The sequence below is a fragment of the Coenobita brevimanus genome, chromosome 87 (assembly GCF_032717465.1).
Source record: "Coenobita brevimanus isolate Jiangsu-jjx chromosome 87, ASM3271746v2, whole genome shotgun sequence".
NCBI classification, from domain to species: Eukaryota; Metazoa; Arthropoda; class Malacostraca; order Decapoda; family Coenobitidae; genus Coenobita; species Coenobita brevimanus.
Genome location: NC_137040.1, coordinates 11,123,854 through 11,150,484, shown reverse-complemented (window position 1 = coordinate 11,150,484; position 26,631 = coordinate 11,123,854). Strand labels below are relative to the sequence as shown.

Here is a 26,631-nt window from a genome sequence, read left to right as displayed (position 1 = left end):
TGGTTCTGTACCAGTTTCATACCCCAGAGACTAGGGAACAGTGATGAGGTAAAGAAACTAAAGGCAGAAAAGCAGGAAATGAGGCGAGAACTAAATGGGCTGAGCACTGTCAACGAGGAATTGATGGCTGGAGTTGAGGAAAATGAAAGGAAATGCAATAAAAGGAGAAGAAAATAACTGAAACAACAAGAGTTATTTAGGAGCTAGAATATATATAGGACAGAGAAAACAAAAACAACATGATTTAATGCAGCCTACCAGAATCAACACAAGATGCCAAAGAAAGAGGAAAAGATGACATGGATCTGTGTCTAGATATTACTGAAACAACATTAGGGGTGGTAACTGCAGTAGTTGAGAAAGTTTTTAGGACTGAGAGAAAGACTGATAACAAAATCCAGCCAACTGTGCTCAAGATAATAAGAGGTACTGGTACCAGTAAAGGAGGAAATAGGAAATCAGAGGAAAAGCAAAGGTACTGAAAAATGTCCGAGAGGCCAAACAAATGAAAACTGCAATTAGCCATGACTTAACAAAGAATGAGGAAAATACAACCAACTTAAGGACCAGTGGGGGGGAAGAAGATGGAAAAGGGACAATAATCATCATCATCATCTAATCCAGTGTTGCCCCATGAGAAGTGGAGGAGCCCCGGGCTAGGCAAGTTGGTCCTGACATTTAAAATGAGTTACCATCCTTACTCATCCCTGAGTGGCATTACATGAGCAGTAAACCCCAACCACCCCTTGGATATAAACCTGCACCGGCTTACTCCAATTGGAACATCCTAATTACCCACCAAAGCACTAGGCACCATAAGGTGGTCGTATGGTGACCACCCAGCGTAGTACATGGTTTCTTGGTGTACAGGAAACCATTTGACTTGTCACTCAGTGTAGAGTCAGCTGTAGACAGAAGGAAGAGGAGACAATCAAGAAAAGAAGGAAGGAAGAGAGGAAAAGACAGGCATCTGAGAGCACCACTACATCGAGTGAGTGGATGGTGAATAATGATTGGGTGGCTGAAAAAAGAAGCAGAGATAAAATGGATGAGATGAATGTTATAGGGCATTATACAGTAAAAGTCCTATTATTCGGCATCTATGGGACCGGGATGATACCGAGAAACTGGATTTGCCGAATAATCAAAAAACCTACCCACTCAGTACCTTAAATGTATTGTTGAACACTGTCATCACCACTTATGGTATTACAACTGTGTTTGGAGAGAGTACTGTATACTGTACAATATTGCAATCAATACAGTACTATACCTGAATCTGAAATACCGGTATACTGTATTGACACAGTAGGCCTAAAAGTCAGATAACACTTCCTGGATGGCCAAAATGATACGGAATATTCCCTACCAGCTCAGTACATCACTTGTATTGGTGAACTCATCACTACTTATATTATTGCAAATATGTTTGGAGTGAGTACTGTGTACAGTACTTTTTCCAAACTAAATAAAATAGTCGGAAACTTACATAAAATAAAGTGAAGGAATATGAATTGGTAAGGTCTTTCTGATGAAAGTTAAACGTACATTTAGCACTCATTTTGTTCGTTTTTTTGTTTCCATGTGAAAGGGAGAGTAATGATGCAAACAGTAGTGTATTCCATTAACCCCTTAATAACCTCCGGCATGGAACAACCCTTTATAGTACCGATGTCGAGTTAGTGAGCTATGAAAAAACTGTGAACAATTATGGGAAGGGAACGAAGGTCACAGGTATGTTTAAACGACTCAACGCTAGGATTCCAAGCAGTCAGGGGGTCGGTTAATCTCAGATTTTTTCACCCATTTGGCAAATGCACTGTAACTTTGTAATTTCTCCCGTGAATCATAGCGAATCATACCATGGGTTTAGGAAGCTAAATAACACATTGCTAGGTGCGCCAGACAATTATCTTCGCATCTTTAAGAAAATGGAAGAAATTTAATCCCTCTTTGAGTACGTTAAGTTTCTTCCATTCTTCTGAAATCAATTTTTTTTTTTAAAGATGTGAAGATAATCGTCTGGCTCACCTAGCAATGTGTTATTTAGTTTCCTAAACCCATGCTATGATATCGCTATGAGTCACGGAAAAATTGATTAAATGACGATGTATTTACCAAATGGGCGAAAACATCTGAGATTAACCGACCGCCTGATTGCTTGGAATCGTAGCGTAGAGTCGTGTAGACATACCAGTGACCTTCGTTCCCTCCCCATAATTGTTCAGTTTTCTTTATACCTCACACTATCTTGACATCACTGACATCGGTACTGTAAAAGGTTGTTCGGTGCCGGAGGTTATTAAGGGGTTAATGGGATATATTACTATTTGCATCAATACTCTCTTTCACATTAAACACAAAAACAATCAAAAGAATGAGCGCTAAATGTATGTTTAACTTGCATCAGAAAGACCTAAGCAATTCATATTCCTCCAGTTTATTTTTAAGTATTTTTTGACTTTTATGTTAGGTTAGGTTTGGTTAAATTATTAGGTACAGTTAAACTCAGTTAGGTTAGGTTTAGTTAAACACGACAGTCCCTTCCACCATTATGCTGAGGAATAAAAATGCTGTACTGGAGCTGTCACAGTCATACAGCTAAAAACAACGGGGAAGCTGATTTAACAAGCAACATTTATTTATGGATAATGCATTACAGTATCAGTAGTTCATTGGCTATGCAGTTACTGGTAAATGTCATTTTCAGGAAGGCGTCAAGAATGAACGAATTTCAAGAAATAGCGAGGGGGCTTGGAACGTAACCCTCGCTGAATTGGTGGGGGTGGTTACTGTACTGTATGATACTGTGCAATATTGTAATCAGTACAGTACTATACCTGAATCTGAAAAAATATAGAAAATAGTGAACATACAGAAGTGTAATGAAACATTAGGCCTACAAGTCACAGATAACACTTCCTGGACTGCCGAGATGATTCCGGACATCTGCCGAACAATCAGTGATTTTCGTAAATGGGACTATTTCTCAAAACTGCCGAAATGTCGGATCTACCGAATAATCAGCTGCCGAATAACAGGACTTTTACTTGTACCAAATTCAAAATATATAGGGTACAATGACCTATACAACATATCTGAGTTATTTTCATAAAACTATGCCCCATGGCAGGGGAGTGCGGCATCAGTGACAGAGTTGCCATATGTCATCACACATGAGATCACAAAGCACCCAAACCAAGGAAGAAGAAGCCCAATAGGCCCCTATAATGATCGTGAGTACCCTAGTACTCATGATCATATTCGGTTCCGCTGCCGAAATTTCAGTTTGAGTACAGGGGTACATTTCGGAAATTCAGTAAAGAAGGGGTTAATAAAAGAGAATTGCATTTTGTGTTTAACAGAAATGCAGCAGAAGCACAGAAGAGTCATTGTACCAGACTCACTCAATGTTGTTGATTAAATGAGACAACCAGATGATAAAAAAGGTGTAGGACCATTAATAATATTTAGAAACATGAAATGCATAACAGCAGAAAAGCTAGAGACAAAACAAGATTTACTAACTGCAAAGAGCAGGTACAAAGGATCTGGTTTTGTGTGTGGTAGGTGGGGATGCTCCCCATCCACACACTCGATGTAGTGTTGCTCTCGGATGTCTGCCATTTCCTCTCCTCCATCCATCTTTTCATCCATCCTCTTCTGTCTTTCTTTCCTTCATTCTTTCCTCTCTCTTCTGCCTGTGGGTGACTCTACACTGAGTGACAGACCAAAGGTTTCCTGTACACCAGGAAACCATTTACTATGCTGGGTGGTAACTAGGTGGTAACCATATAACCAAATTTTGGCGCTTGGTGATTTAGTGGGTAATTACGGCGCTCCAATCGGATTGAGCCGGTGAAGGCTTATATCCAAGGGATGGTTGGGGTTTATTGCTCACGTAATGCCACACAGGGATGAGTGAGGTTGGTCACTCATCTTAAATGTCAGGACCAACTAGACTAGCCCTAGGCTCCTACGCTCCTCATGGTGCAACGTAAGACTGGATGATGGATGGATAATCCTTGCGCGTGGGGCAACAAGAGACATAAAGTAGATAGATATAAATAATAAAAATAGAAATAGAGAATATACTTACAAATTTAAGTAAAAATGAAAACTACTTAGTACTTGGTGATTTTAATGGACATCTCGGCTTTTGGGACTGTAGAGTCTAGACAGAGGAGGACAGGTGATGCTAGATACAGTGGATAAGAAATAGGAAAGTGAGCACGGAAGGAAAAAAAGCCACTGCATGACAGTATTTTGATCCCTACGCTAATGTATGGAAATGAAGCTTGGACCTTGTTGGAAGGATAAGTCGAGTGACATTAGTGGAAATGAGTTATTTGAGAGGAGCATATGGAGTTACAAGGAGAAAGAGACTGACAAATGAGGAAGTGAAGGAGCATTGTGGTGTGGATGTGATAGAAAATGTTAGGAGAAATACCCTGAGGTGGTTTGGCCATGTGGAGAGAATGGATAGTGAGAGACTATCTGGGCAGTGTATGTGAGTGGGATGAAGGGGGGAGAAGGAGGGGGAGACCAAGAATGATGAGGGATGGAGTAGAGAGGTATATGATAGAGGGGGGTGTAAGTTGGAGGGAGGGCTGCAAAATGACAGGTGACAGGGTGACATGGAGATGATTTGTCTTTGGCCACCCCTTCCAGGATTAAGGCATCTGGGTATAGATAGACCTTACTAAATGCTGATCCAAACTGTGTGGGAGAAATAACTGGAAAGTAGAGGACAGAAATGTGCACTAGACTTTATGCTTACCAATCAAACAGTGTACCAGAAATTTATATACATGGAAATACTGTAAACTCTCAATTATCTGTTGTAATTCAGCCAAGCCCTATGCTGAGTAAAGTGAAATGCCCCATACTGCAAAGTACCCCCCCATAGGCTCAACATTCAGTGCCAAGCCAGATACTGTATTGTGTTACTATCCAGCTCGATCCTCTATCCTAAAAAAACTTTCCCATGAGTAAAAGATGAAAACTAAGCGTAAAATACATTAATGATACAGGACAGTAATACAGTACATAGTGTACTACTGTATGAACTCACCACATGTTGGCATTGATGGAAGATCGAGTAGTACACCAAGCAGTACAGTATCTGTACAGTGCACTTAATCCCATGAGGTCTAGTGGTGAATGGCTCCCCAGTGATTATTCCAGGCCACAGGCTTTGCAACAACAACGAACATAGGATGCCACAGAGTTAGTAACAGCACTAGGGTTTCATGACTGCGTGGTTAGATGGAGCACACAGACATGTCTTTACTACTCAACATCCACGGGCAAGAATGAGATTGCGGTAGTATTCTTGGCATTCTGGGTCAGCCACTCCCACAACGGATTCTGACTGGCAGCTACTCCCACAACGGATTCTGACTGGCTGGCGCGTAGCAGACATTTTCATTGGCTGCCACACTTCAAGGTTTTTCCGGTTGCTGGTTAGCAACCACTTATGCGCTGGTTGATATGCCTCAACGCCAGATATTGCATAGAACAGCTGGGTATGCCCCGTTTTGGCATCGGATATTGCATAATTTTGCCAGATACTGCTTTATTAGTGCCAAGCTGCCAGTGCTAAATAGTGCATTGGGCCAGATATTGTACCGACAGATAATTTAGAGTTTACTGCATATGAACAAAAAACAACATTTTGAGTTAGTTGACCATAACTTAGTGCAGAATTTCAGATAACGAATGCAAATAGAAAGGACCATAAGGAAGATATCAAGAAATTGTTAAGTACTGTAGCTCTAAGGATACAGATCTAAAAACATTTATTAAAAAGACTGGAAAATGAAACAGTCATAAGAATAGAAGACTTTGAGAAGATAATGTATGGAGAAGCTGAGGAAAAGCTAACTAAAGCCTTCAGAAAGAGAAAAAAGAAATCTGATGCCCCATGGATGACAAAAAAATATAAGAACAGGAATTAGTGAAAGATGAAGGTGGAACAGCAAAGCCAGAATTTGAAAGTCAAATATAAAACGTCAAAAGGGAAAAGGATAAAAAAAATGTGGAAATGTGACAGACTTTGAAAATATGGGAACCAAACTAGACGCAGCTATAATATATGATGAAAAAAGACAAACGAAAGAAAATGAAAAACCAAAAACCAAGCAGTGTGTCAGAAAGAGCATGTGGAGAATGTTAGGCACGAAAGGACTGATCTTGCTGGTGAGGCTCCTGAGTGTGTGGAAGAGTTTTGTTACTTGGGACATACATGCTGGAGGTGGGGTTGAAGCCAGCTCTATGGCTAGAGAGAGATGTGGTTGGAAGAAGTTGAGGGAGCTGTTGCCTCTCCCAACATTGAGAGGGCTCTCCCACTGTGCTAAGGGATCTTTGTATGCGGCATGTGTTAGGAGTGTATTGCTGTATGGTAGAGACCTGGGCAGTAAAGGAAGAGGATATTTGCAAGCTTAAATGCACAGAAATGACAATGATTAGGTAGAAGTACTGTGCATCCTTGAACATGAGGCCTGGGGGAGCTAGGTTTGCAATGGAAGGGTTAAGGGGAAGGATGGGACTGGAATGTTGTGATGAGGAGAGGTAGATTGAGATGGTTTGGACATGAGGAGAGGATGGAGGATGACAGTTGGGTGCAGAAAGTGAGAAGTGGTAACACTGGGGGAAGGGTTGCAAGAGAGACCAAAAAAGACCTGAGATGAGGTCAATGAGTGTGACCTCAAGAATATGGGACTCATTAGGGAGGTTGCCAGAGAACGAGCAGCATGGAGAGAGCTGCCATTAGGTAACAAAGGCCAGCACATGCAGGCATGTTGGAGCCTTTATAAACGAAACGAAATAAACAAAATGAAAACAATCTTCCTTTGTCATGAAAATCAAGATGCATGAAGAATGGGGTGAAGAAGAAGGATGAAACTATGAAGATTTATAAAAAAAAAAAAAAAAAAAAAAAAAAAAAAACAGGGACAGTCACAGGTGAAGGGAAAACCATATTAATACCAAAGATTTCATTAGAAAATGCTGAATATGTTTACAGATGGGAGAGTGGAAAAAAACACAATGGAAAAACCAAGCGTTACCAGAGATTACATAAAAAACAAATCAGTATAATGGAAAAGCACCAGGTCTAAATGGCTTAACATACGGAAGTGAAGCTTGGACGTTGTTGGAAGGACACAAGTCGAGTGAGAGCAGTGGAAATGAGTTATTTAAGAGGAGCCTGTGGAGTCACATGGAGAGACAGGCTGATGAATAAGGATATAAAGGAGCATTGTGGTGTGGATGTGGATGTGATAGGAAGCGTTATGAGGAACACACTGAGGTGGTTTGGCCATGTGGAGAGGATGGAGGGTGAAATCATAGGGGCATTTGTCTTCTTAGTATAATAGGAAAAGTGTATGGTAGGATACTCGTTGAGAGTTAAAGAAAGAACAGAGAAATTGGTTGGAGAAGAACAGGGAGGCTTTAGGAAGGGAAGAGGTTGTGTAGATCAGATATTCATTCTTAGATCTTTAGTGGAAAAGTTTCTAGAGAAGGGAAAGAAATTGTATGCAGCTTTCATGGATTTGGAGAAAGCATATGACAGGGTGGATAGACAAGGATTGTGGAAAGTGTTAAGAATATATGGAGTAGATGGGAAGTTGTTGAATGCTGTGAAGAGTATGTACGATGGTGTGAAGGCTGCAGCGCGTGTGGATGGTGAACTAAGTGAATTTTTCTCTTTGAAAGTTGGATTGAAACAGGGATGTGTCATGTCTCCATGGTTGTTCAGTCTTTACATGGATGGGGTAATAAATGAGGTACAAGGTAGGGTAGTGGATGTTGGAGTGGCCCTGGTGAGAGAGGATAGTGTTTGGAAACTCCCTGTACTGTTCTTTGCAGATGATACTGTGTTGTTGAGTGAAGACGAAGGGGAGCTGTAAGGCTTGGTGGATGAGTTTGGGAGAGTGAGTAAGAAACGGAATCTAAAGGTGAATGTAGGGAAGAGTAAAGTGATGGTCTTTGAGAGAGGTGAAGTCAGTGAATGTACAGCGAGGTTGGATGGTGAGGAATTGGAAAATGTGAGTGCGTTTAATGTGAGTATGTTTAAGTACTTGGGTAGTGTGATGAGTAAGGATGCAGGTTTGGAGGGTGAAGTGCGTGAAAGGGTACAGCAGGGAAGAAAGGTTGCTGGTTCTTTGAAAGCAGTGATAAGAAACAGGGAAGTGAGCATGGAAGTGAAAAAGTTACTACATGACAGTATTGTGATACCAACTCTAACGTACGGAAGTGAAGCTTGGACGTTGTTGGAAGGACACAAGTCAAGAGTGAGAGCAGTGGAAATGAGTTATTTAAGAGGAGCCTGTGGAGTCACATGGAGAGACAGGCTGACGAATGAGTATATAAAGGAGCGTTGTTGTGTGGATGTGGATGTGATAGGAAGCGTTATGAGGAACACACTGAGGTGGTTTGGCCATGTGGAGAGGATGGAGGGTGAAAGACTGACGAAGAGAGTGTATGTGAGTGAGGTGGAGGGGGGAAGAGGGAGGGGGTAGGCCGAGGATGAGATGGAGGGGAGGGGTGTGAGTTGGGAGTAGGGCAGTGAGATGGCGGGGGACAGGGCGACTTGGAGGCGATTTGTTTGTGGCCACCCCAAACGGGATTGAGGCGTCTGGCAATAGATAGATAGATAGAAGAAGTGTTGAAAAACAAACTGGCCATACAGATACCCAATACTGTGCTCATAAAATGCTACAAGGAACAATTATGAAAAAATATATACCCATCTGCTGGAAAACCTCAAACAATATTGATACCAAGAACCATATGTCACGGACTTGAGATCAATAGCCCTGCTAGACACCATCTACAAAATTCTAATGGGTATGCATAAGAGTAAAGTAGAGAAACGTGTACAAACAAATGATAAATTTAAAGGAATGCATACTGGTTTCACACTGAAAAGATGAATAGTAGACACTATCCTTCTCCTACAATACCGTATTAAAGCAAACTACAAACAGAAGCAGCTATGATATGTTAGAGCAGTTGATTGAAGCAAAGCTTTTGACAGTATAAAATGATAAATTATGATCACAACTCTTAAGCAAGATAGTATTCACCCAGATGGAATAAGAGTGCTCAAAAATATTTATACAGATGACAAAGTAAAGCTTCATTTAGTCTGAATAAATAACCAAAATAAAGGTATCCAGTAATGTAAGTCAAGGTTGTAATGGATCTGCTGTTCTTTTCTTGGTGATACATCATCACTGACTACCCAGACAAAAGTTACAATACCTTTCAAAACCAAGTATGCAAAATGAAAAGCATTTTTTAAGCCAACAATGGTCTGTTATTAGCACATTTGGAATAAGAAGCCCTGAAGGCATTAAATGCCCCAGAAACTATAGTAGGTATTTGTGGACTAAGCATCAATAAAGAAAAGAGACAGGTACTTGTATACAACAAAAAAGAACAACCAGGAGAAAGCTGTCTATCCATTTATTGCCAGACGTCTTAATCCCATACGGGGTGGCCACAAACAAATCGCCTCCACATCTCCCTGTCCCCCACCATTTCACTGCCCTGCTCCCAGTTCACACCCTCCTCTCTCATATGCCTCTCCACTTCATCCCTCCATCTCATCCTTGGCCTCCCTCTCCCTCTCTCCCCCTCCACCTCACTCACATACATCCTCCTCATCAGCCTCTCACTCTCCATCCTCTCCACATGGCCAAACCACCTCAATGTGTTTTTCCTAACGCTTCCAATCACAACCACATCCACACCACAACACTCCTTCACTTCCTCATTTGTCGGTCTCTCTCTCCATGTGACTCCACAGGCTCCTCCCAAATAACTCATTTCCACTGCTCTCACTCTTGACTTGTGTCCCTCCAACAAGGTCCAAGCTTCACTTCCATATGTTAGTGTTGGTATCACAATACTGTCATTTAGTAACTTTTTTACTTTGATGCTCACTTCCCTGTTTCTCATCACTGCTTTCAAGGAACCAGCAACCTTTCCTCCTTGTTGTACCCTTTCAAGCACTTCACACTCTAAACTTCCATCCTTACTCATTACACTACCCAAGTACTTAAATGTACTCACATTTTCCATTTTCTCTTCATCTAACCTCACTTTACATTCACTGACTTCACTTCTCTGGAAGACCGTAACTTTACTCTTTCCTACATTCACTTTTATATTCCGTTTCTTACACGCTTTCCCAAATTCATCCACCAAGCCTTGCAGCTCCCCTTCATCTTCACTTAACAACACAGTATCATCTGCAAACAACAGTACAGGGAGTTTCTAAACATTGCCTCTTTCATTAGGGACACTTCAACATCCACTGCCCTACCTTGTATCTTTCATAACCCCATCCATGTACAGACTGAGAGACATGATGCATCCCTGTTTCAACCTAACCTTCAAATAGAAGATTTCATTCAATTCACTATCCACATGCACTGCAGCCTTAGCACCCTCATACATACTCTTCACAGCATTCAACAACTTCCCATCTACTCCATATATTCTTGATACTTTCCACAATCTTTGTCTATCCACCCTGTCACATGCCTTCTCCAAATCCATGAAGGCTGCATACAACTTCTTTCCCTTCTCAAGAAACCTTTCCATTAAAGATCTAAGAATGAATATCAGATTTACAGAACCTCTTTCCCTCCTAAAACCTCCCTGTTCTCCTCCAACTAATTCCTCAGTTATTTCCCTAACTCTGTCAGTAAGTATCCTATCATATATTTTTCCTATTACACTAAGAAGACAAATGCCCTTATGATTACCACACACTTCATTTTCCCCTTTTCCTTTGTACAAGGGAATAATTATACCTAACTTCCAATCCTCTGGGACTCCACCTTCCTCCCAGTCCAATTTGCACATCTTCTACACCCATTCTAGTACTATCTCTCCCCCGTGCTTCAGCATTTCACTACACACTCCATCAATTCCTGAGGCTTTCCCCATTTTGACTTTCTTCATTGCTTCCACAACTTCCATCCTGCTGATATCTTCCTCTCTTCTCACCTCCCTCCTTTTCCCAGCCATTCCCCAGCCACTTATACTCAGATTACTTTCATTCTCTGCTTTCAACAATTCCTTAAAGTGTTCTCTCCATCTGCTCTTTTTCTCCCTTCTCCACTTTCACTCCCCGACTAACTTCACTGCCACCCTGTCTTACTCTCTTTACCTCTTTCCAGAACATTTTCTTACAGTCCCTCCATTTTGCACTCAAATTCCTTCCAAATTCCTCATCCACTCTTACTAATCTTTTCACCTCTCTCTTCCTTGCTACATATAACCAGGAGAAATCAGTGATATAAAAGTAAGGTGACCAGAGTCCTGCTTTTAGGCGGACAATCCTGCTTTTTTGACGTCTGTCCTGTTTATTTAATTGTGGCTAAAATGACCCTCTTTTTTAGCAAATTATCATAAATGGCCTGCTTATAGAAAATTACTATTACATTAGATATATCATGACATTCTTTTGTGAAATTATAATGAATGAGCTAAGTTATGCATAATATAAACCAAATGAAATACCCAATTGCTAATATAAAATCTATAATACCAACTGGAAACTTTGGTCAGCCCAGTCAACGTACAGATACAGTATGTTCAGAGTTCGTCCGAGACGATAGTGTTTGATTAGCAGCCTCAGGGTGAGGTGTGGCATAGCAGCAGTTGCTGTCACCTGCACAACAGCATGTATACCACAGAGGAAAGACCTTCTGAAGGAGTAGTTTGATTATTTGGTCCACTGTATATTATATATATATATATATATATATATATATATATATATACAGTATATATGTGTATGTATGTATGTAAATGCGTGAAAGTGTCCCGCTTTTAGCTCCAGTAAATCTGGTCACCTTATATAAAAGTGACGCTTAGTACAAAATACCTTGGCGTAACCATCACCAATAAAAAGGACAGTTTAAGAGAACATAAAGCAAAACAGCTACAAACGGCAGAAATCTATGTTAACCAAATAACATCCATTACCTCACAAAGCTGTAACCGAGTGAAAATAGGAAAAGTGTTCTGGAAAAATGTGGCCCTGTAAAGTATACTGCACACAACTGTAGCTATATTTATCAGTAATGGCAAAATGAATAAATTTCAGATACCAGAAAGCTTACCTTATAAAAGAATCTTTTGAGCACCAAATAACACCCCCCAGGTTGTGCACTTAGAGCTGAAACTTGCACATTATCTTCATATACAAGAGTTATACTATACAAAGCAAATTATCCTATGTAAGATACATTTTGAATGGTGAAAGCAATATGAAAACCAAAGCACAAGTTGGGCTAAATTAATTAAATCTTATCTGCACCATGTAAATAAAAATTTGGAAGAATTAGCAAAAGAAAAGAAATTGAAAGTAAAGGTGGGTAATATTGGCATAAGTATGGAGAGCAGAAATACTTGCCAAGATCACATTAGAATATTATAGGTACTGACGTATGAAAGTAAAGAAGCCACGAAGTAGTGCTGCCTACTTCTTCCTTCACCTTTGTCATTCATTTTCTGTGTCTGCCCCCCCCACCCCCTTTTCTTCCTATTTCTCCCATCATTTCTGTCACTTTTTATTACCACTCTTTCCCCTTCAGGTGGCTTTACTTTAAGTGACAAACTTGTCCTGTAAGCCAGGAAGCCATTTACAGTGCTGGGAGGTAACCATATAACCAACCCATAGGTGTTCCCTATTTGTCAATAAGTTGGTTGGACGAGGGTTAGTGCCCCTCCCCATAGAACAACGAACTCAAAGTCTAATGGCCACCCCTTGCAGGATTATGGCATCTGGCTATAAATAGATAGATAGATAATGTATGAAAATGGCTGGGACTCATCAATACTATTCAGAGCAAGAATAAAAACACTAAATTTAAACTGGAGAACAAAAAAATCAATAATAAGAAACAGCATGTCCAATATGCCAGTGTGAAAGTGAAACATTAGAACACTTTCTATTATGCAGGATGAAGTCAAGAATAATCTATAACTGCCTTTTCCAGGAAACAAAACAGATTTAATGAGGACTACTTCTGTTTGGGGAAAAGCAAAAAAAAAAAAATAGTAGTGGAAAACAGATATATGGATTGTGGAAGCTAAGAGAAAAGAAAGTACATGATCAGCAGACAGCACAACAAGACAGACTGAATAGTATAAAGAATGGGGTGCTGATACAAAAGCTACACCCCACCTACTGCTGCTATGTACACACCACAGGCAAGCTTTTGCTAAGCGTAAATATACTACATCAGTCACAGTTTGTGGGTGCCAGCAACTTCATTATCTGCCAAAGATATTTTTAAAAATGTATGGCCGTACAAGGTCAATACTGGGTACGCAATTGAAGATCATCACATGAAGGCCAATAAACACTTTAACAACAATCAACATTTTAGTCAGACAAGATCTTAAGCATTTTATTCACCCAAAAAATAGCAAGGCAAGTAAAAACAGGACTTTATTCACCTTTAGTACAAGATATTTCCTTTGAATAAAATAATCTTGCAAGAATAAAATACCCTATAAAAGATGATACAGTACTGGGCTGAAGGGATTATGGGGAGTGGCTTATCACCGCACCCCAATCAGACTTTCCCCCTTCCTCCCTCCCCAACCCCCCCCCCCCCACACACACACACTGCATTTGCCCACTACATTATGATAGCTTTGTCAGGGCTGCAGTGAGGCAGGGGATGAAAAGGAGCTATCACTGACTGCTTCATCTCTGACATGTTGTGAAAACAGCAAAATGGCATATATATATATATATATATATATATATATTATACATATATTATGATGTGCAAGGAAGAAGGAACCAAAGGCCAGAAGTCTGCAAGGCTGTTCCCTCAAAGAAAAAAATTGAGACAGAATAACATAGAACAAAATTCAAGATCCATTCATTTCAAGATGCCTGGACACACTGCATTTAAGACTGGAGGTTATAGATAGTAGGAAATAGACAGAGGAAATCATTTCCAGAGTTAACCTGTTGCATACATGGAGGACTGGGAGTAGTGGCTGACTCTCGCATTTGAGAATCGGACAGAAATGGGATGAGAGTTTGCTGCTCGTCAATGCTAAGTGCCTGCCATTGTAGTGGAGGGATGCAAGCAGACAGTTCAGAGGAGCAGTGACCATTGAAGCAGTGATAGAACAGCGATAAAGATTCAACAATGGGGTGAAGAGACAGAGGTTGAAAGGAGCCAGCAAGAGGAGGAGAGCTAGTAAAACAAAAGGCCTTTGACTCAACCTTGTTGAGAAGAGCTGTATGTGGGGTGTCTCCCCACACTTGAGAGTTGTACTCCACACAAGGGCAAATAAAACCCCTGTAGAAAGTCAGCAACTGTGCAGGGGTAAACAAGGCACAGAGTCAGCTTAGCAAACCTAATCCCTTGGAAGCAGATTTTATGAGAGGTAATAAGATCATTCCAAGATAAATCTCAAGAGAATGAAACCCCAAGTATGTTCAAGGATGATGCAGGAAGTTGAATATTGTTAAAAATTAGAGGACAGTCCTGTGGAAGATTTTAATGGGTTGGAAGATGTAAGAACTGAGTTTCTGATGCATTAAAAACAAGATTACTTTGACCCCAATCAGAGATATGAGCCAAATCAGACTCTGCATGTGCCATAGCCTCATCCCTTGTTTGTTGAAGTAACTGGTGAGATGAACATTGTGGGCCGTGGACAAAAAAGTGATGGGTGGTGTCATCAGTGTATGAGTGGACAGGGTTAGATGTACAGCTTAGAAGGTCACTGAAGAACAGAAGGATGAGAGTTGGTGATAGGACTAAGCCCTGAGGAACTCCACTATTGTTAACTCTAGAACAGGGGTTCCCAACCTTTATTTACCCATTACCCCATTTTCCACACCTCTCTTCATTCATTACCCCTCATTGCTTATGTTTCCACAATTGCATTTTAGCTGCTTAACATTTTGATGCCTAGATTTTAGTTTGAATGTAGGACTTGATTAAAGGTTAGGCTAAAACCAAGAGGGTTATTGCAAGGAGTAATTTATTTTTATTATTAACACTGATACCAAATAAACATGACTTTAAACATTCATCTCTGAATTTTAGTATAGGTCCGAAGTCTATCATAACTGGTATGATTTTTAGATTTTTTTTTTTTTTTGTTACCTCCCCCATTACCCTTCACAAAAGACCAAATTACCCCACATGGGGTAATTGACCCCAGGTTGGGAACCCCTGCTCTAGAAGAACAGTGGCTCTCTACAACAGCAGCTACAGAACATCCAGAAAGGATACTGGAGAAGAGGGCACAGAGAGAAGAATGGAAATCGTTAGAGGGCAGTTTGGAAATAAAAGATTTATGCCAGACTCGATCAAAAGCCTTTGAGATATCAAGTGTAATGGCAAAAGTTTCGCCAAAGTCCCGAAAGGATGATTGCCAGAAGTCTGAAAGGAAGGTGAGAAGATTGCCAGTGGAACCCATACTGATGCTCAGATAGAAGGTTGTGATAGGAAAGGTGCTTTAAATTTTTATTCAAAGAACAGATTTATAAACTTTAGAAATGCAGTATGCTTAAACAGTTGGGTGATAGGGGACAGGGAATGGTCAACCTTCTTTGGGACAGGCTTAATGAGCACAAACTTCCAGCAGGAAGGAAAGGTACAAGTTCACACCTCCTGTGTGAATGGGACTTCAGACACACTGAGTATCACATCCACACCATGGAGGTGCATACACGGGAGGCATACTGCAGGAACTTTGAGGATTCCAGAACTACTCGGCCATTCGCTGTCATTCGAATGGGTATTGCAGACTTCCACAAGCTGTTCTTACTTCAAGGCTGCAGTACAAAGTTACAAGACTAATGTTGGTTCTTAGATGCTACCATCATCAACATCAGCAGAGACTTCAAGGAAGGTTATGGTATTCATTTGGCTTAAAACCAGGATACCCCGTACTGGATTCGGCTGCAGAAAGGGGGTCTGTTGAGTACAACAAGAAATCTTTCTTCCTACCTGCTGTTCCATTTACCCCACTATGAGAAACCACTTCAACTGTCTTGAGAAAATTAGTCATTTTAAGGCACTTCTACCTTACGTTGCCCCATTCACTGTTCCTACCAAGAGGACATCTTCAAGAATCATGAAAATAGTCAGTCTGGGACATAGGAGACAGACACAGATGACATGCTTGATTAGTAACACCCCCCTCCCTCTCCTCCACTACTCAGGTTCGAAACAGCTTAAAGGCTGGTGATTTTTTACATTATACTGTACTGATTTATGTTTCTGATGAATGTTAATCATTTTCAGACATGAGATGTCAAGGGATGAGTATCCAGAATGTACTTTTTCACAATTTTTGGTCTGTTCTTTTACTGAAAATTATGTTTTGTGGGTTTTGAAAATACTGTATAGAAACCAGATATCTGTAAATGTATATTATTTTTTAGGTTGAAACCAATATTATCATACATTGTTAGTTTTTGGTGTCACAGAACAGGAGAGTAGGTACAGTCATCAGCACAAATTCGCTGCAAGCCTGCTTGTGTGATGTGGTTGTTTTGTCTGGCAACAGCGTATGGGAACTAGAGTCGCGGCGCACAACCCTGAGGTGGTTGTTATCGTGCCTTGGCAACCTACCATTCAAAAGTGTGTCTGATTTTGTTTATAATATGAGATGCATGTGGTTAGTGTATATGTCCATGTTTCATAATATTCGTGTATATTATATTCGTTCATAATAATATGATTCATGTATGATACGAAATCGGACGCACTTTTGAATGGTAAGTTGCCTGGGTACAATAATGACAACCTCAGAGTCGTGCGCCATGACTATAGTTGCTACACAGGCTTTTATGTGCTTTAAAGATGTGATTGTAAGAATTAGTACTATTAATTGCCCAGAATGCAATGTTTTTTATATCTGATTAGCATAAAGATGTGCAGAAGACGACAAAAGAATGTTGTGGAATTATTAAACTTCTGCTTTCTCCCTCGTACCCTTCCCATGGGTCCCTCCCCACCCTACCTCTCACCCCCCCCCCACTCTCCTTCATTTCCACTCCCCTCTCTCTGTCTACCTTATCGACAGCGCAAATCTACATAACGAACTGCACTCTTCTCCATTTCTCATCTATTTCTGTAACCTTTTAGCAGTGACTATTGCTTTTAGCTCCTCAACATTCAAGAGTATCTTGCCATGCAACAGTCTTTTTCTCCCACTCTCTACTCCGAACATGATGCAGTAATTCAAAACCTTATTGGTTCTGATCCTGCTTCATGAATCAGTGAACAGTATAGGGAACATTTTCCTTGGAATGAGAGAGAGACAAGTAGGAGGAATGGGCACAAATGTTTGCTTAATTTAGCCCACTGAAATTATAGCCACCAACTGCCAGGCTCACTAAACACACACATACACACACACACACAGGATTGCATATGACATAGATAACAGCAATGAAAGTTACAAAAAGAGCCAAAACTATAAAAAGGGAAAGTATCATGACCTAAAGAAGTTCTTCTTAGAAATTGCTTGGGAAAAGGAGCTTAGAGGACAAGATTTAAATGCTATATATGAAAAATTCTGTGAACTTTATGGAATAGGAGTCCAGAAGTACATCCCACAGCACAAAGAAGCAGAAAAGAAAATAAAGAAATGGTTCAATACAGAATGTAAAAAATTAAAAGAAAAAAGAGATTTGTTGTGGAATAGATACAGAAGACACAATAGTGAAAGGGCATATAATAACTACAAACAGGCACGAAATGATTATACAAGAATAAGGAGGGAAGCCCAAAAACAGTTTGAGGAGGATATAATAAATAAAAATAGTGATCAACCAAAGCTTTTTTACAGCTACATCAGAAGCAAAACCAAAGTAAAAGATAAAATACAATCCATTACGGATGATGGGATCACCTATACACAAGAGAAGGATATTTGTGAAGCACTAAACAAGAATTTCCAATCAGTTTTTACAGAGGAAAAAAAATTGGAGAGGGATTATGTGGAACATGCATGCCCACACATACTACCAGATATACAAACATCAGAAAAAGGAATACAAGAGGAGCTAAGTAAATTAGACAAAGAAATAGCAAATGGTCCTGATGAAATTTCATGTTGGGTGCTACGTGAATGTGCAAAGGAGTTAAGTAAACCATTATTTTTAATTATCAAGAAATCCTTGAGTCAAGGTAAACTACCTGATATTTGGAAGAAAGCAAACGTTGTTCTCTTATTCAAGAAAGGGAATAGACAAAATCCACACAACTACCGACCAGTATCACTAACCAGTGTTGTATGCAAGGTATTAGAAAAGCTTATAAGAAAAGCTTGGGTAAATCACCTAGAAGAACACAGTATGATAACAGAAAGACAGTTTGGTTTCAGAAAAGGAAAATCATGTGTTACTAATCTGTTGAGCTACTATAACAGAGTAACAGACACATTACAGGAAAGAGAAGGATGGGTGGACAGTATCTATTTAGATTTCAAGAAAGCATTTGACACAGTACCACACCAAAGACTTTTAAGGAAACTGTACCATCGAGGAGGAATTCGAGGCAAACTGTATTGTTGGATGCAAGATTTTCTCATAAAAAGAAAAATGAGAACAGTACTAAGGGGAAATTACTCATCATGGAAAGAAGTGGCTCGTGGAGTACCACAGGGCTCAGTGCTGGCACCAATCATGTTTTTAGTGTATGTAAATGATATACATAGTAACACTGGAAATGAAAGCTATCTAAATATGTTTGCAGATGATGCAAAAATACAAAGGAGAATTACTAACACAGACTCTTGTAAAGAGCTACAAGAAGAATTAAATAAACTTTATGAAAGGAGTAATACATGGCAAATGGAATTCAATGTGGACAAGTGTCATGTAATCAAGTTTGGTAAAAGTGGAAAAAGACCTTATTGGGATTATACATTAGGAAATAAAACCCTACACACATCAGAAAGAGAGAAGGACCTAGGTGTGATTGTCAATAACAGACTATCTCTGGCTGACCACATTAGTGAGAAGGTATGGAACATACACATGAGAATAGCGTTTACATACATAAATGAAGACATGCTAAGAAATATAATAACATCATTCATCAGACCAACCCTGGAGTATGCATCAGTAGTCTGGAGTCCTCATCTCAAAAAACACATAGACAAGATTGAAAAAGTTCAAAGGGCCGCTACAAGATGGGTACCAAGCTTAAGGGATCTAAGCTGTGAAGAAAGACTAAATAAACTGAATCTACCAACACTACAGGAGAGAAGGAAAAGAGGTGACATGATTATGCTATATAAATGCATATCAGGGAAGGAGAAAATAGACATAAATGATTACTTAACGTATAGGGAAGCATCAGCAAGAGGACACTGCAAAAAACTGCATAAAAAAAGAGGTGATAAAGATGTAAGGAAATTTTGTTTCCCAAATAGAGCAATTGATCAGTGGAATACACTACCGAATGAAATAGTGTGTTCCTAAACAATTCACAAATTTAAGGATATGTACGATAAATATGGTTTAAAACACTCATTCATGTTAAGATACAATTAGGTAAGCACACACACACACACACAAGGAATACATCACAAGAACGAGACCTCAAACGTTTCTGCATCTAGCGGCTGTTGGTAATGACAAGGGGTGGAGAAAAGAATGACAACTGGAATAAAAGGAGTGGGAAGGAGACAGGAAGGGTGAGAATGGGACAAGAACAGGAAGGAGTATTGATAATTAGCCTTAGATACAGTTAGTTTTATTAAAGTACTGTGAGGAGTTGAGAACAGGACGGGCTGGGTATAGTATACTCTCAAGAAAGAATTGCGATACATCAGTCGGGTTAGTGCCGTGGATAAATGAATGAAGGTAGAGAGGGTGGGGAGAGGAGAAAGTGGAGAGGTATGAAAGTGAGTGGGGGGGGGGTAGCAGGGAGAGGGAGGGGTGCAGGGACATGAGGAGGAGAAAGGGGGAGAGTGGAAATGGGAGTTTAAACACGGTTATGGTAAGGAATGCCAGAGTGTTATGCTCCTACGTTGTTCCATAACATTCCTCTGTCAGTTCTTGCACTTTTTTATCTATATCTATCTATATACCTTGGCTGCTTCCCCCAAGGAAAGGGAGGTAGCCGAGACAGGATGACACACTCCCCATTATTCAAACACATTCATTCGCATCTTTATTCTAATTAAATACGGTATACAGAATATTGTACTCTAGGCAGTCTCTAGTACCACTTCTTAAAAACACATCTTTAAAGTGTGTAGTGTAAAAGTCTATGTGGCAACTAGTTCCCTTACACTGTTGCCAGACAAAAGGACTTACACGAATGGAATGCAGCGAATTTATGCTGACGCCTGTACCACCTTATCCACCTTCCTCCATTGTATTAAGAATTTTCAGTATGTCCGAAAATTTAATTAAGCAAGACACTGGGATCTTTAATGCATTTTAAATTTCCTATTTTTTGATGTCTAAATGAGCAAAAGTGGAACAACCAAATTGAAAATATAAACATCCAAACTTTTAAGTGTATTTCTCTTAAAATCTGTTTTTGCATACACCATTTTAGTACTAGGGCCCTTATATATGCTTTGCAATTGACAGAGCTATCCAGATGAGAACCACGGTTTGGCAGGTGTGAAGAGGCACCACTACCACTCAATGGAAGACTTCTTAGATAACTGCTTCAACAAGGCCTAGGTCACCTCATCTTAACAGCTCTCGAGTCACTCCAGCTGCTCCAAGGGACAAAATACCACCTAGCAACAGCAACGTCACTGCTGACAGGGGGAGGGGGTTAATTATTTCAACTTTGGTTTTTACATTACTTGAACGGTTTTCCTTTCTTAATAACTTCTGATATCTGTTTTTCCCTTTTTTAAGCAGATGACCATGCAGAGGACATATAGTAGCAGAATTTCTAACAAATATTTACAGAAAAATGTCTAGTGTGGAAGGTAAAGATCTAATACCTGTATGATTAATTGCTGTGCAATGGTATACCTATTTCACATGAATATTCATTCATATACAACTCTGTAGTACACAGAATATACAGATAACAGGAGGCTTATTGACCCACTATTTCATAGTACATTCTGATGTACAAACAACTTTTAAATAGGCTTATCTCTATGGATGAGTGTTTTCCAAAGTTTTTCTTTTCAAACTTATCTAAAAACAAAAATTGCATGAAGCCCTCCAATGATAAGGGTGAAATACTACATAAATACAGTACTGTTTTCAGTATACAGCCCTGTCCATTGCTTTAAGAAGTGCAAACAGACATAAACAAACAATCAAAACATATTCTTAGCAGGACAGGAGAGCCATTGTCAACTCCTGAATACTGTTTCTTCGTGTAATTGTGACTTCTGTGACATTCCAGACTTTTACTTTTCATCTAGAAAATTAATTACAATATGTAAAAGTCAAGTGTTCTGACTTTAATTATGAGCATCAGTGAACCCTTAATAAGGCACAATTTTTCATAATTTAATGTTATTAAATGAGTGGTTTAGCCTTTGCTGATTGGTTAAACTTTGTGTACAGTAGCTTTACCATGTGAATGTGATACGAAACTGTATATATTTATATAGTTTATGTAGCAGACTGAAGTTATATCAACTACGAATGCAAGGGAAAAAATATATATATCACTTGTATATGAAACACTCACTGTATAGTACTATACTATGTATACAGAGGAAACTTATAAAAGATTAATATATTTTATAAATTTTTAAATTGAAAAATACTGGTAATAGCTCTTGAACTTAATTCTGCTGCAGATTTTTGTATGGACACTGTAGTGGATAAAAGTACTGTAGCCTAGGAAATTACAGTGAACAGTAAATTTTTTTCTAAACCATGTTTCTTAATATCCAAAGCATTGTAACATATGACCATTGAAATTAGAATCTCTACACTGTATACAGCATATGCATCATTAAATAACATATTTCAGCCACATTCATTGTGGTAGGTGGGGGCGCTCACCATCCACTCACTCAATGTAGTGCTGCTCTTGGATGTCTGCCCTGTCCTCTCCTCCATCCTTCTTTCCTACCATCTTCTTTCATTCTTTCCTTCATTCTTTCCTTGTCCTTCTGCCTACAGGTGACTTTACACTCCCTCTTCTGTCTTTCATTCCTTTATTCTTTCCTCTTTCTTCTGCCTATGGGTGACCACACCGAGTGACAAGCCAAATAGTTTCCCGTACACCAGGAAACTATTTACTATGCTGGGTGGTAACCATATAACCGAATTTTGGCACTTGGTGGTTTAGTGGGTAATTATTATGCTCCAATCGGATTGAGCCGGTGAAGGTTGATATCCAAGGGGTGGTTGGGGTTTATTGCTCATGTAATGCCACTCAGGGATGAGTGAGGTTGGCCACTCTCATCTTAAATGTCAGGACCAACTGCCTAGCCCCGGGCTCCTACGCTCCTCATGGGGCAACGTAGGACTGGATGATGGATGGATGGATGGATTCTCCTCAAACTGAAGAAACTTTTCTCAGATTAGCTGACAATTTTTTTCATCATTCACTTTCAAGATTAGCCAAATATCCAATTTTCATTTCATTTTTGCAACCAACGTTTCAAAACCCACGCCACTTTCTTCCCATTCTCCCTACGCTAGTCGGGATAGTATAGGACAACAACTGGTCTCCCTAGAAGTCTTATTCTGGGGCCCTTGGTTATAGTATTACTGTTAGAGCCGTTATTCCTACTACTGTTAAACAAACAATTCTGAACAAGTAACATTTTTAAAAATAGAGTAAAACTGAAAATAGTCAGAAGACAAAGTTAACTGTCAAGTAGTGTACAGACAGGTGAGGCCACCCAACCTAACTTGGGGTATACATCCACCAGTTAACATATTCTCACAAAGATTTTTTTTTTTTTTTTTTTTTTTTTTTTTAGTGGTGGGTGGTGGCAACCATCATCCACTCACGTGATGTACTGCTGCCTACTTCTTCCTTCATCTTTATCATTCTTTTTCTGTGTCTGCCCCCCCTTCTTCTTAGTTCTCCCCTTTCTATTACTCTTCTTTCCCTTTCAGGTGGCTTTACATTGAGTGACAAGCCTAATGGTTTCCTGTACACCAGGAAACCATTTATAGTGCTGTGTGGTAACCATATAACCAACCTGCAGGTGTTCCCCACACGTCGACGAGTGGGTTGGCGGAAGGTTAGTGCCCCTCCACATGAAACAAATGACTTAAGATAAATGGCCACTCTTACGGGATTATGGTGCGTGTGGCCATAGGTAGAGAGAAGATAATTTTTACTGGATGATTTACTTTCAAATCAAATGGGTTATGAATTGGACATGCAAAGTGCTTTCACTGATGCTGAGAACAAACACCATGTTTTTTAAACCTGCTTACCAAACTTTGGTCATGATGAAATATGCCTTTGTGTGTGGATTTAATTAATGATGGTTATTATGCATTTATTTATGCTACAAGTATTCAGTCACTGATTTGACAATTTTCATTCATTCATCATCTAATCCAGTGTTGCCCCATGAGGAGTGTAGGAACCTGGGCCTAGGCAAGTTGGTCCTGACATCCAAGATAAAAGTGAACAGCCTCACTCATCCCTGAGCGGCAACACATGAGCAATAAACCCCCACCATCCCTTGGATATAAACCTCCACTGGCTCAATCCGATTGGAGAGCCTTAATTACCCACTAAACCACCAGGCGCCATTGTGAAAATTGATTAAGCATTTGAGTCACCTAAGCAATAGCTACATGATATACTGCTCAGTATGATGCTGTGACAGCAGTAAGACATGAAAGGCTGTGGATTTGGTCTTCACTGTAAAGATATACTTCCATACCGACTGTGTTGCTTATAAAGCTAAATGAAACTACAGTATCAATTTATTGCCTGAAGCACAAAGCTGACCTTAACTTCCCTGTATTTTTATCAGGTTTTAGCAAGACTGGTTGGTCAATACCGTAATGATTGTTGCGATCACAGTTATGATAACCATGATATCAATGATATGTGTTGTCCATAAGCACATCATTATTAGCATAAAGTTATGTCCTGCAAGTACAGACAACCAGTATCACCTGCTTGATAAAAATACTTCATCAATTTTCAAAATGCAATTACAGTAAAGTACCATATTGTGTTCTTGATGCTTGTAGCATTCATCACTACATGATGACTCACATGAAGACTTATTTCACCACAGTTGATGCTGGGGGGGGGGGGGGGAATGCTTATGAACTCCAAACAGGTGTTCAGTTATATGTATCTGTGAGAATGTTTTACATGCCCAAATCATAACAAACAAAGGAATGCCACATTTCTCTGAACACTCCAGCCTCTGATACACGTGGAACTGCGGCCAACATTACCTGCCTGGATGTGTGCCTTTTGAAATTCTCCACCACCAAGAAGTGCAGGGATGATAACTGGGTTCAGTACAAAGTACCAAACATATCATAGCTCACAATGGATAGTTAGGGAGAAAATGTCAACACTGTAATTGCTGCCTCATACTGTACCTATATACAGTGCTAAGATCAGAATATGACCTAATTAAGACCTATAACTTCCAAATACACCACCTACCCTACATGTGAACACCAAACCAAAGAATCTCTATGACCACCAGTTGAACAAATTCTACAGCTATGGTCAATTTGGTGTTCCTGAATTTGTTAGTCCAACACTTGACTAATAAAAGGGAAGTCCACTCATTTTGTCCAAACAAAGTATTCCTACCGTGCTAGGCATCCTGACTTCCAAGTGGTGAAAACTGACATGACATTCAGCTAGTGCTGAAGGAAGGTGTGAATTTTAAATGGAGAAAAGTTAAACTGCAGCAACAGGAAGAGGCTGCTCCCTAACCAAGTAGCCATGGCCTGATCTATTCGGCATCCATCTTCATATTGGGGGCACTTCAAAGAAAAACTGCCTTATCAACAGCGTTATGCTTTCAGCTACAATGTCAAGTCTGTGCAAGCATTTACAACTGAATAAAGACCTTCCTTTTTTTTTCTTATGCAAATTTGCACTGAGCAAGAGTTCTACAAGATGGAGAATTAACACAGTAATGATGTCTCTCATCCTTTGCATTGAATCTCACCACTAATGGCCAAAAAGGAGCACTGTTACCAAGAGTATTTGGGTGATGGGATGAAAGGAGCACTCAGATACCTCATCCAGTCATGCTGACCCTACAGAGGATCCATTAGGATTCCTAGTGCACCAAGTCCTTTCAGTCTGATTGGCAGCCTTCTGTAAACCAGGACCAGGAAGTCACTGGAAGAAGAAAGCTACAGGGTACCCAATCATCCAAGTAAATAACTGATGGGTGACATGGCCTGAATAGGAGACAGATGAACCAAATATTAGCTGAAAATCGGTTCATATGGTGTAATTCACAGACCTTGGTTCTCCTAGGCCAAACTGCAAGCCATGACCCCTCCCCCCATCACTTCTTCATAAAGATGATCAAACTGCACTTAATCTGAAATGCTACTTGAAACTCTATCCTCTGTCCTTCACAAAAGGATAACGTCTACTGGAGGTCACTGTCATTAATGGACCTTAACCAACCACACAGTGGCTCCCAAACCAAATTTAACTGAATCTTACTAAAGTCAATGCTGCAAACCTAACTATATATATATATATATATATATATTTAAAAAATGAAGAGGAGAAAATGTAAGTTCTTGATGATAAATATATCACTAAGAAAAGGTTCAAGAAAGCCTCCTAAGCTCATGATCATACAACTTGTAAATTAGATATGGAATAGACATAGGACTCTTAGAAGAAATGTAATGTACTAGAAAATGTCTTAAAAGATCTGTGGTCGCCGACCAGTTTCCATTTCACGGGTGAAGTGAGCCATTGGGCATAAGCCAAGGATTATGTTAGATTAGGATCAGTAAGTTTGGTCAGATTGGGTTAAGTTGGCTTAGTGTAGGTTAGGAACATTAGGTTAGCTTGGGTTAGAACTGTTAGGTTAAGTTAGGTTGGATCTGGTGAGGTTAGATAAGATTAGGATTATTAAGTTTGTTTAGAACCATTAGTTAGGTTTGCAGCATTGACTTTAGTAAGATTCAGTTAAATTTGGTATATATATATATATATTTTAATGAAACTATCAACATACTGTACCATGTGGGGAGGGGGGAATTAAGAAAAAGGAGCCAGGAGGCTTTCTAGAACCTTTTCTTAGTGATAGATTTATCATCAAGAACCTACATTTTCTGTTCATTTTTTACGATATCAACACCTTTTCTTAGTGATAGATTTATCATCAAGAACCTACATTTTCTGTTCATTTTTTACGATATCAACACCTTTTCTTAGTGATAGATTTATCATCAAGAACCTACATTTTCTGTTCATTTTTTACGATATCAACACCTTTTCTTAGTGATAGATTTATCATCAAGAACCTACATTTTCTGTTCATTTTTTACGATATCAACAGATTGGATTTTTTTTTTTTTTTTTTTTTTTTTAATGAAAATATCAACATACCATGTGGGGGGGGGGGGGGGGTTAAGAAAGAGGAGCCAACAAGGCTCCTAAAATATCGAGAATATGGGCCTGTGAGTGTATG

At 39.6% G+C, this 26,631-nt stretch overlaps 1 protein-coding gene across 1 annotated transcript in view; it reads left to right on the top strand.

Moving 5' to 3' along the window:
• The window catches only part of LOC145411048 (venom dipeptidyl peptidase 4-like), a 291,505-nt gene extending 269,349 nt beyond the window's left edge, over positions 1–22,156 (top strand). The window contains exon 18 of the mRNA XM_080281110.1: positions 20,627–22,156. Coding sequence (XP_080137236.1) covers positions 20,627–20,722 — 96 coding nt within the window. The 3' untranslated portion in view covers positions 20,723–22,156. The remainder of the gene's footprint in view (positions 1–20,626) is intronic.
• Positions 22,157–26,631: the final 4,475 nt, after the last annotated feature.